The 12,059-nt window shown below is 45.4% G+C and overlaps 1 protein-coding gene across 1 annotated transcript; it reads left to right on the top strand.

Annotated features, from left to right (window-relative positions):
* Positions 1–1,298: 1,298 nt before the first annotated feature.
* On the top strand, positions 1,299–11,406 carry LOC100832730 (probable protein phosphatase 2C 37). Its single transcript, XM_003580880.4, has 4 exons — positions 1,299–1,556; positions 2,484–2,834; positions 3,329–3,437; positions 10,840–11,406. The coding sequence occupies exons 1-4, from the start codon at positions 1,299–1,301 to the stop codon at positions 11,169–11,171; spliced, it is 1,050 nt and encodes a 349-aa protein (XP_003580928.1). The 3' UTR covers positions 11,172–11,406.
* Positions 11,407–12,059: the final 653 nt, after the last annotated feature.

Here is a 12,059-nt window from a genome sequence, read left to right as displayed (position 1 = left end):
TCGTGGTGGCCGCTTCGTCGTTATTAATTTGCATTCGATCTGTTGTTAGTGTTTTGCAAGCTGTATGTAGATAGCAATTATGATTCTCAAGTTGGGGTATCTATCAGTTTCAGGTGTCAATTTGTTCTTCCTTTTCCCATCTGCTGCTGCTTGCTTAAAACTTGAGGGTTTATATTATCGGGAGTTTCTTATCCGTTCATCCATTCGGGATACTACTCCGTCCTAGCAAATACTTAGAATTAATTTGGCATCCACGGATGCATATCTATGTTTGCATATGATCTGTCATGAAAGGGTTCTTGATTCCCTGAGTAGCTTTGTTCGGGTTATCAGACTGGTAGCCAGAAAGTTGCAACGCCTGCCTTTTCAATTCAGCTGAGTATATTTTGTCCGGTGCAGAGGTTTATTATCCCTTCAGAGCTTGTACACTTGCAAAGTTGCACACCTGCACAATTGCAAAGTATATTTTGTCCGGTGCAGAGGTTATCAGACTGACTTGCTGTGTGCCCGCCAAGAGCCATAAAAAAAAAGCCTCCAGCAAAACCATAGCACACGGTAAATTTTAAAAAAAGACCTACGGCAAAGAAAAGCCCACGACAAACACGGGTCGAAGCCTTTGGCAAAGAGGACCGGTTGGTAAAGGCGAGGAAAACATACGGCTTCTTATGGATAAAGGAACGTCAAGTGTTGGATTCTACATCTAATGCAATTCATCCACAGTGAAGTCGGATACAATCAAGGAGATTGCATATAACTTTAGGTCCATTAGAAAAGGAAAACATAGATCGAGGGAATTGAAAAAAAGATTGTGCTTTTTGCTAAATGATTCACACAAAGAAGTCTCAACTCCTATTTTTCTTATTAACTTGTAGCTAGTGTATTACCTATAATTACGTTTTTGCGTACACAAAACAGCAGAAAAGACCTTATTGTTTTGTTGCAAAATGGTACGTAGACATTTGGTCCTATCTTATTGTTTGACAATTAAATTAAGTGCCACCCATCGTATGACAATTAAATTCCGCCTTCAGAATTGTCGGGGAAAAAAAAGAGTGAGAAGGAGAGGAGAAAAACGGCAGAATCGCTGGGCCCACGCAGTCACGCGGCCCCAAAGGTACACGTGTCTGCGCGTGGGCCCTTCCAAGGTGATGCAGAGCGTGACTCGCTTGCGGCCATCCTCCCTATATACATCTCCAGCCAGACCTCCCCTGCCTTCTCCTGCGCTCTCTTCTTCTCTCCTAGCCTGCTGCCTGCTGCCTGCTTCTCCTTCCTCCGCTCTCGAGACCGGCCTTTGCGACATGGCTAGCGTTGGCGGCGAGGGCTCCAACAACCGCAGCAGGCGCCTCGTCCGCGCGCCCAGGACCCGCCCCGTCATCGTCTGCGCCTTGCGCGCGCCCGGGGCTCCGGCGGCGCCGGTGGCCTTCGGATCGGTGGCGCTCTCGGGGCGCATGCGCCAGATGGAGGACTTCGTGGCCCTCCGCCCGGGCCTCTGCGTGTGGGCCGACGGCTCTCCGGTGCATTTCTTCGCCGTCTTCGACGGCCATGGCGGACCTCATGTGAGTCAACCGGCCTTGATTAATTCCCTTAATTATCTTCTCATCATCTCCATCATCATTAGCTTCTACACTACTGTTTTACTGATCTCCATCATTCGGCCAGCCCACACAAACAGCAGTTTTCTTGTTTACGCCTTCAGTTTCTTCCAGCTTTTGCTATACGTGCGTTTCTTCCAGCTTTCGCTCCCTTCCGTTTCAAAGCGCATGCATGCATTTGCCACAAAATTGCAAAGAGCCCCGTTTCTACTCGCCAGCAACCGCATTGATGCAGTGGAAGCCGAAAAAAGGCTGCATCATCCATCCATCCACCGTATTCTTCTGCCTACGTGCTCATCCAGGCTCCAGCCCACAGGAAAATATTTAAACCTATGTAGTGTAATTAGCCTGCGCTTAATTGATCCAGCTCCAGCCCGCAGGAAAAGATCTGACCATTCCTTTAGCTGTATTGTTACCACTAGTATTCCTTGGGCCGCCTCGTGATGCAATTAACTTTAATTACATCTTGGATCAGTTTCTGACTTTCTGTCATCTTTTTATGCGGCTTCCGTTTCAAAGTGCACAAAATTACAAACTTCCGTCTGTACTCACTAGCAACAGCTAGCATCGGTTGAGTGGAAGCTTGGTAGCCGAAAATTAAAGGCTGCTGCATCATCATCCACCGCACATCGATCGTACACCTGGCCAAGCAAAACAAAATTCAGCTTGGTGTTATCTGTTTGCTTTAAGGCGTGAATTAATTCCAGGCTGCATCATCCATCCATCCACCGTATTCTTCTACGTACTGATCCAGGCTCCCCAGCACACACTAGCATTCTACATCGTACACCTGGCCAAACAAAACAAAACCCATTAGTTCAATCCCAATTAATTAAGCTGACTACACGTTTTACTGATCAGCTGCTAACTTGTTCTTATCTGTTCCTGCAGGTGGCAGAGATGTGCAAGGTGGAGCTGCCAGCGGCGCTGGAGGAGGAGCTGGGTCTGGCGGCGGCGCTTCTGCAGGAGCAGCCGACGCTGGAGGACGAGGCTGACGCGTGGCGCGCCGCGCTGCGCCGGGCCTTCCAGCGCGTCGACGCCCTCGGCGCCAGCTGCTGCCAGTGCGGCAACGTGGGCCCGCCCTTGTGCCACTGCGATCTCCGCGGCAGGGTCATCGGCTCCACCGCCGCGGTGGCGCTCCTCGTCCGCGACCAGATCGTCGTCGCCAACTCCGGCGACTCCCGCGCCGTCATCTCCCGCCACGGCGGCCGCGACGTCCAGGCGCTCTCCACAGACCACAAGGTATATATACATAGGAGTCTCCGTTGACCGTTGCCTAATCTAGGGTGGGGCCACCAGATGATCAAGATGGACTAGTAGAGTTGGTGTTTAATTGGGTCTCTGGGACTTGAGAGCGCGATTGTTAAAGCAGGCCATGCAGTGGCATTCCCGTAGTTAGTCGTCAATTTTATGGGCTCCTCTGATTGTACGGGGCAGGCTGGTGGTCAAACTAGCTAGCTTGCCCGTGCGCTAAAATTCGTGCTTCTCCCAATGCAGCTAATTTTTTTTTTTTAGAACTCCAATGCAGCTAATTAACCTAGCCGTCTCCTGACTCTGGCTAGTCCGGTGTCCGGACTACAGTTTCTTTTGCGCTAAAAAAACAATCGCAAACAGGTTTATGCTATTAGCCTATTACTAGTACTGTACTAAGTACTTAGTGAAGCACAATCTTGCTTCCTTCTCATCATGCATTCTGTAATTTCCTTTTTCATTTCTTGGAATTGATGAAAATGCAGCCGGACCGTCCGGATGAGATGCAGCGGATCACGGAGGCCGGCGGGTGGGTCATCTTCCACAATGGGGCGACGCGCGTTCGAGGGATCCTTGCCATGTCCCGCGCAATAGGTATGTCAAACACTAAGTACATCTCTTTAACCATTTCAACGTTATTAAATCATGTCTAGATACATTCAAAATTTGACAAATTTGAAACATTCTTTGTTGGAACGGAGTGAGAATATTTCTTTCTCGAGCTAGCTAGCACGCATGCCATGCATGCAGATGTTCATTCCATTATTTTGTTGGTCTTGTTAATTGGAGGAAGTCTTTGATCTGCTTAAGTAGCTGCAGTCCAATAAGGCCTGTGTCTTTTCGGGACAATCGGAAGTTGCGTTTTCAGGGTCAAACAAAAACAGTTTTAAGTCGCCTGATTTGTAAGTAGATAGAGATAAATCAATTCCTCAGTGGAACGAACGACGGAATCATCCAGATATTAATCTAACGGTTTTGATACGTCGACCGAATCTTTTGATTAAAAATGCGACTTAGAAATAGTCACGCCTAACAAAATTTCGCGTGTATACACATGTGAGTTTACACGTGTGATTTCTTTTCAAAATTCTTTCGACCAAAATATCTATCGAAAAGGGTGTTTTTTTTACCAAACGGAAAGGGTGATTTATTCCTTGTGTACGTAGTTGTGTAATGTGTCTTGTCTAGCTTCTTATGCAAAGATAACCGTGTCTGTCTACCAATTAAATGTGCTGCGGGCTAAAAGAATCCATTTAGTAAACAAGTCTCTACTAAGACTGATGATTTTGACTGAAACACTAACGAACCATGCAGAGTGGCGCTTTAAAGCTTTACGCTAAAAAACATAAGGTCAGTAAGTCTTTCACTATAAAAATGTAAGGTATAGTTGTTCTATGAAATTAAGGTTCTTCTACACTTTCCCTAAAGAAAAAAAAGGTTCCTCCACACTTTTTGGTACACGGGGAATTTGCATGTCCATGTATTGGTTGTACCTACTTTTCTTTTGTATTGGACCATGGACGACAGAGATTGGACGAATAACACCATCGTTTGATGAGCCTCCAGTGCACCTTATACTTGGCAATTGTTGACTGGATAGTCACTCACATCACTTGGCCTGATGGTTGTTGTACTAATGGGCTTATCTCGAAAATGCCCATATAAATGGACTGTGTCCATCTCACGCTGGCCATTCAAGGTCTAATTAACACTCGCAAATACTTGCTAATATATAGTTTCTTCAGTTAGTTACATTATCAGATAGGATGACAAAGAAGAAACATCATGTGGACGAAATCTCCACACGTCCATCTCTCCGCGCGGCCGGTGTTGGTCAATTTCCAAAGTTCCACCCTCTTTTATTAGTTTGTCTAACAGTAACAGTACGTTAAGGTTAGGTACTTAGATTAAGAAGAATTGGTGGCCTTTAGGACCCTTCCATGCCAATTGAAACCTAGATAAATCCTATTAACTCTTCATTCTTAGTAAATCTGGTCTTTCTTCTAAAATAAAACTAAGTGTTATTATGCTTTCTATTTTTATTAGGTGTTTTCTATTCTATTCTGGATTATCTTTTTGGTATGTCTATTAAGGTTGTGTGTGCAAATTAATAGGATTGTTGTAGTTTTTGTGGCCATATATGCTTGATATTCTCTCGGCGGCCCATATAGCCAGGGTACGCAATCCTAATAGTAGGGATCTCCTAAAGGACCTTTGATAGTCAGGACTGAGTGGTCGATCTTGATCGAGTCAGTCCATGCATTCTGGTGGTGACATTCCATGGGGCGCCTAGCTCCAGAGGTCATTGGTGGTTCTGGGCGAAAGCATGGATGGATGGAGCAGCTCATGGAAGATCCGTTGTTAATGATTTGAACATCTCTTCATGTTTTTTCGTGGTGAAAACACATGATTCGGCCGTCAACGTTTTTTCGTGGTGAAAACACATGATTCGGCCGTCAACGGAGACTTTGCTCCTGAGGACATCATGGTGGTTTAGGGCGAAGGCATGGACGAAGGGAATGGCTCAGAAAGATCCAATGCTAAGGATTTGAACATCTTGTCACATTTTTCTACCGTGAAATCCATTATTCGACCTTTCATAGTTCACATAGCTAGAAGCAACGATGTTTGTGCATCGTCTCCTTGCTTCAGGCACAGTCTTCGTGGCGACAGTGTACATGGCCTTTATTGGTTGGACCACACGCTATGGGTTAGTACCCTCCATGATGAAAATTCTTGATTGATCCGGCTTCCACAGGTTGGATCCGATAATGTCTGCTCGCATCTGCACAGCTACGCAAAAGCCTACTAGTGGCGGGACAAATTCAAGGCCAGTGGCGGTGGAACGGCCCGCCACTGACCTCGAGCCACTAGTGCTCCAGACCTCCAGGGGCGGGTATGACCACCGCCACTGGTGTTGGTACGTAGGAAGCACCGCAAATGGCACCTCCTTGTTGAAGGCAATTATTTCGAGTATGAAGACGAATACATAGGTGCTTGTTTTGGCAAACATGGACCCGCTATAGTACCGTTGGCCACTTTATATAGTCCACATGCAATAAAGCAATGGTGTCTACATGTAGCTCCAAACAAGATCATGGTGGTTTGGCGCAAAGGCATCGATGGAGGAAGCAGCTTACAGAAGACCCGGCGCTGACGATTTGAACAACTTCTCATTTTTCTCTGGGGTGAGAATTCGTGATTTGACTTTCATAAGTCCGATATGGCAATAGCGATGTTTGTGCATCATCTCCTTTGCTGAAGGTGTTGTCTTCATAACTGAAGGTGTTCTTTGCATAGCCTTTGGTCTGGCTTTTATTGGTTGGACCACACAACAAGGGTTGGTATACCTCGATGATGAAAATTCTTGATTGACCTGGCCTCCAATGGTTTGATTCAACAATGTTGGCACATGTGCATAATCTTCTCGTTGAAGGCAATGCTTTGGAGATGAATATGGCGGCTACTAGGGGCGGAGCCAGCTGTGTGGCCAGGTGGGGCCCGCCCCACCCTGTTGCCCTACCCTAAATAAAAATTTCAACTCCGCCACGGGTGCCTAATTAATGGCATAGGTGCTTATTTTGGTATTCATGGTCTTGCTACTATTGAACACTTTTATGTACTCTGCTTGTTATAAATTATGGTGGTCTACATGTAGCTCCTGAAGAGATCAGGGAGGTTTTGGGCGAACGCATGGAGAAGAGCGTAGCTCAGGGAAGATCCAACGTGCATGGATAATTTGAGCAACTTTTCAAGCTTTTTTGGGGTGAAAATTAACGCATGATCCGGCCTTCATAGGTTAGATCTGGAAAAGACAATGTTTGTGCATCGTCTCCTTGTTGAAGGCGTTGTCATAATGGCGGACGGTTCGGACTTTATTGGTTGGACCAAGCAATACGGGTTGATACCATGCATGATGACCTTGATCTCGCCTTCACTATTGTTTTTTTTTAAAACGATCTTTTCGATCGGATTCCACTATCAGAAGATAACGGAATACACCCGAGTTTGCCCACATAGTTCACACATACTTGCCGCCTGATGGCTAACAAGAACACACGCACAAGTTGACAGCAAACATAAAAGGTTCACAAAAAGAAGTGACCAGCACATAGGGCTGGGATGCAGTAGTCGTTCATCACAGCAGGGACAAGCGATGCTGAAAATAGCTTCCAGGTTTATGTTGCTCGCGCATCAGCCTTCGTCTTCCTCGTCACCCTGTGTCGTGTCTTCCGCTGCATCATCTTCTGGAAGACTTGTGTTTGGCCCGGAGCTTCCCCTACCCAGCCTCCTGTCTAGCCGAGCTTGCAGTTCATGGTGTGCCAAAGCTTCAGCCTGAAGAGCTGTTGTACCTGTCAAGAGGTTAGTTTTGTCCGGTTCAGTTTGTAAGCCTTCCCAGTAGCGAAGAAAGGCACATGCATAGCAGATGATCTCAGAAGGAGAGCGAATCAGCTTATGTTCAAAGCAAGCTCTGTTACGTAATTTCCAGAGAGCCCAGCAAAGTGCTGCAACCCCCACTACTTGTAAGTTTCGGGAAATCGGCAAGTGGTGAGAAATCCACCCAAAATATTGTGCAAAACAGGCTGGTCGAGTAGTAGAGCCAATAGCCATACTGAGGACACTCCAAGCATATTTAGCAGCACTACAACCAAAGAAAAGGTGGTGTATTGTTTCATGATTATCACAGAATTTACATCTAGTATCACCTATCCAGTTACGTCTGGTCATATTGTCTTTTGTGGCAATAGCATTACGCCAAATCAGCCAAAGCCAAACCTTGATTTTCAAGGGTATTTTGCTTTCCAAAGATGTGCAAATGATCTATCCCTCCTACCCCAAAATAGGTTGTCATACATAGATTTCACAGAGTAAATTCCAGATTTGGTCCACTTTCATTTTGGTTTATCTTTCTCCTCAGTTAGAGCCACCCCCCATAGTTTGTCATGTAATCTATTTATGTCCATTTGCAGGACAGGACCCAGCCAACCCCAAAAAGTGAGGCGCCATCTATTGTCACAGAGCTCTCTAACAGTGCAACCCACCTCTTGATTGATATCAAACAAGTTAGGGAACAGCTGGCACAGAGGAGTGTGACCACACCACGCATCTCCCCAGAAATCAGTAGATCTACCATCCCCAATCACAACACACCTACCCTGTAAATAGATCTGTTTTAGGTGGAGCGAATCCCCCCAGTAAGCTGATGTCCCAGGTCTGCGAGCAGCATGAAAAATCCCTTTTCCCCTTAAGTATTTGGCTCTAACAATGTCTTGCCACATCCCCTCTTCATGTTCTAGTTTCCACCACCATTTCTCCATAAGAGCAATGTTATATCTGAGTAGATCTTTCACACCCATGCCTCCCTTCTTTTTGGGTGAACAAACCAGATTCCATTTAACTAAGTGGTATTTCTTCTTTTGGTGGCCTCCTTGCCACAAAAATCTCTTTCTAACTTTATCCATTTTTTCAATGGCTGTTTTAGGTAAAACATACATGGACATATGATAAGTAGGAGTGCTAGTCAGGCAAGCATTGAGAAGGTCACTCTTCCGCCAATTGACAAAGCACTTCCTTTCCAGCCATCAAGTCTTTTGAGAAGCTTTTCTTCCAGAATATCCCAGTCAGTAACCAGCAGTCTATCAGGAGTGACTGGCATGCTAAGATATTTCATGGGCCACTTACCAATTTGGCAATTGAACAGGTCTGCATAGGTTTGGGCTTTCTGTGGATCAGTATTGACCAGTGTGATGTCACTTTTCAAGAAGTTAATTTTGAGACCAGACATGGACTCAAAGAGATAGAGAACAAGTTTCAAGTTTCTAGCCATTTCCAAGTTATCTTCCAGCAGAAGAATGGTGTCAGCTGCATATTGTAAGATAGCAATACCTTTATATATCAGATGAGAGACAAGCCCCAGAGAAGATCCACTTTGTTGTCCAGCTTTGACCATTTTGTAAAGACATTCAGCAGCTAAGTTAAACAGGAAGGGGGACAGACGATCCCCTTGTCTAACACCTTTGACACTATTGTTGGATCCAGCAACGTAGGCTCGTGCGCATAATCTCCGTGTTAAAGCCAATGCTTAAGAGTTCTGAGATGGAAGCTTAATGGATCCAATCAAAAGAAACATAATGGAGGCTTATTGCCATAGGTGCTCGTTTTTGGAGCAACGGTCCTGCTATTATTGACCGGTTTCATGTATTATGCATGTAATAAATACGGCTGTATGCACCCTCTCTCTTTAGAGACCGGAAAGGAAATATGAAAATCTTCATTTTTATGAAAAAACACATGATGAAAATGAAGGGGTCTTATACGCCTACACCCATCAAGTTACTCCAATTATTTTTGTTTAACCGGGGCCTGGAGGAGAGATCCAGTGCCTTGTGTAATGATCATGTGAATTAACACCGACCACTTGAGTCAAACAACTGGTTGATTGCAAATGCACTACTCCAATCCAAAATCAGGCTCTCGTCGATTTGATGTCTCAATGTTACTTCATCGAATCAATGCCACAAAAGTAACTTTAAAGATAGTGGGCTTCAATTATACTACTTCAAGGGTAACCTGAGCGGTGATGGGATGAACGTAAAGTTTTATGTCTCCATGCATTGCTACCCTTTACAAACCTACGAGTAGTTGCTCACAACCTTCACACATGCCAACCTAAGAACTAAGCTCCATGTGCCATTGCTTTTCCCCATAAATATTGTGCATATATGAATCCCTTTACCGATGGTGGGAGGATAGCAGTTGATCAAGCCATGAGAGCACCCCGTGCTAATAGTCTGAGGGTAGTAGATGATCGAATCTAAGGGAGCACCCTGTGCCATGAGGGCTACGCAGAAGGGCAAGGATTTGGACCATGATCTCTAGAGCTTGGTCACACCGCAACAGCTAAGGCGTGTTGTGGCCTTTGCATGATAGCTGCTCTTTGGCCCAATATCTTTGTGGGCAAGCCAGCGTGATGAAGAAATTGCCACTCAAAAGATTACGAGTCTTGTGGTTGAGCTTCGGAGAATACGAGATAATTAATGCTTCTCTAGAAAAGAGTGTCATAATAACACTTGCTTTGGGGTATATTGGGTGCAAGGGCCAAACAAGAATCAATGTCAATCAATACTTACCTTTCTCGGATCAAGCCGGTGCTGGGTTTACCGCTGCACTATGCCCTTTGTTGATGACATGCGGGTGCTTAAGTACTGCAAACCCGGTTAGTTCATGTGGCACTGTTGTAAGGAGAGATGAAATGCCTTGGGAACCCATCCCTCGGAATTACTTGCGACCACTGGGACTCAAACAGAAGCTTGTTTGGATTCTGCGGTATCACTCAACTATTCTCATTAATGGCACTTGAGTAACTTTAAAATTTGTAAAGTATTTTCCTAAAGATTGCACCAATTCGGTCGAACCAACCATTCTAAAACTTTATTGCATTTAGACGGAGACGGTCCTAAGCCCGGGCGATAAGTGCCTTACCATGGTTTGATGGTTTTATGCATTTTGCTCTTGACCATACAAAATATCTGAGCCGCCCCTACACTCAAACAGACTGTTTCATTTGAGTATTATATTTGCCAAGTCCAATGACAATATGCGCTCCTCGCTTGGCATAATATCTATGGTTGTATATATAGACTTGTGCCGTGATGGCAATAAAAAAACCATGGTAGGGTTAAATTCTAACAAAAGCATGTCTAATTACATCGCGATCAAGTCGATTAAGGACCCTAGCTTCGTCAATAGGAGTGTGGGCTTAAATAAGAAACAGATGCAAATGGGCTGGGTAGGCCTCTTTGGCCCATAGATGACCAAATGCCTAAAAAAGATGATTTTTCCACTCTTTTCTTTCCTTTTTTTCCTTTGCGGGTAGACCCTTTTCTTTCCGTGGTGGCCGGTTTGACATTGGCAATGACAAGATCCAGAAACATAAACATAAATTCCTGATCGATCTAACTCATACTACTATGTTTTGAACCTTTTGTGATTGCAGGGCACAGGATCCTGAAGCCTGAAGTGATCTGCGACCCAGAGATCGAAATAACGACGAGGACTGAAGGCGACGACTGCCTGATCCTGGCAAGCGACGGGGTCTGGGACGTCGTCTCCAACCAGATGGCCTGCGAAGTCGTCCGCCAATGCCTCGACGACGGGACCCCGCCGGACCTCCACCTCCCGGCGGCGCCGGCGCCGGCGGAAGGCCAGCACCAGCAGTCTTCGCGTCGCTGCAACGTCGCCGCCGCCGCTCTCGGGAGGTTCGCCCTCGGCCGTGAGAGCTCTGACAACATCAGCGCCATCGTCATCGATCTCAAGATGAGGGAGTGATCATTAAGGCCTGCTGATGATCGCCTCCGTCTTTGCAACTTAATAAGAAACTTCACAAACCAAAAATCAAGGCTTTCTGCTTGCTGGGATGATCGATTGAGGTGGTCTAAAATTTCCTTTGTTCTTTGGTTTGGATGAAACATTGCCGTGGAATTGAGGGGGAACTGAGAGTTTAGGAATGCATGGTTGCAAATGTACATTGCTCTTCCCGTCTTCTGATCCGCTTTTCGTTCATTATTTGCATTCCATCTGTTGTTAGTGTTTTGCAAGCCGTAGATAGCAATTAGCATCCAGGCATGCATATGATCTGTCATGAAAAGGGATCTTGATTTCCTGAGTAGCTGCATGCTTGCATGGATCTTAGCTTTGTTCCGGTTGTCAGACTGGTAGCCAGAAAATTGCAAAACGTGTCCTTGCGATTCAGTTTAGTATTTTGTTCGCTGCAGTGCAGAGGTTTGTAGTCCATTTTCAGCTTGGGCACTTGCAAAGTTGTATGCATCGAATTAATTAGAGCGTTGTATATAAGATTGCATTTAGATGTCATGACATAGCCATGTTTATTTACGGAAAGATCAGGCCAATTTTTGTCATCCATATTTCCTTTGACATTTGCACTTCAGTCAGCTGTTGGGGCAGCCATATCTTGTACTGTATATTTGCATATTCAGAATCACCGAGGCCTTGATTTTCAATCCTTGCAAGTACGGCTGAAAGCAAATGCTTTCCAAAGATTATTGGATCGCGGTTGTACAATTTGGCGTTGGAGGTATTCAGCTGTCAGACTAGGCCTGAAGATAGATGAAGATGGAAGGGGTGGAAATCTGGACAATAATCGCGGACATGTCGGATCTCTAGCGAAGGTCATTGCCAACAATGTGAGAACAATTC

This window comes from Brachypodium distachyon, chromosome 5 (genome assembly GCF_000005505.3).
Source record: "Brachypodium distachyon strain Bd21 chromosome 5, Brachypodium_distachyon_v3.0, whole genome shotgun sequence".
NCBI classification, from domain to species: Eukaryota; Viridiplantae; Streptophyta; class Magnoliopsida; order Poales; family Poaceae; genus Brachypodium; species Brachypodium distachyon.
The sequence above is the reverse complement of the archived record's forward strand: the minus strand, read 5'-3'. Positions and strand labels throughout refer to the sequence as shown.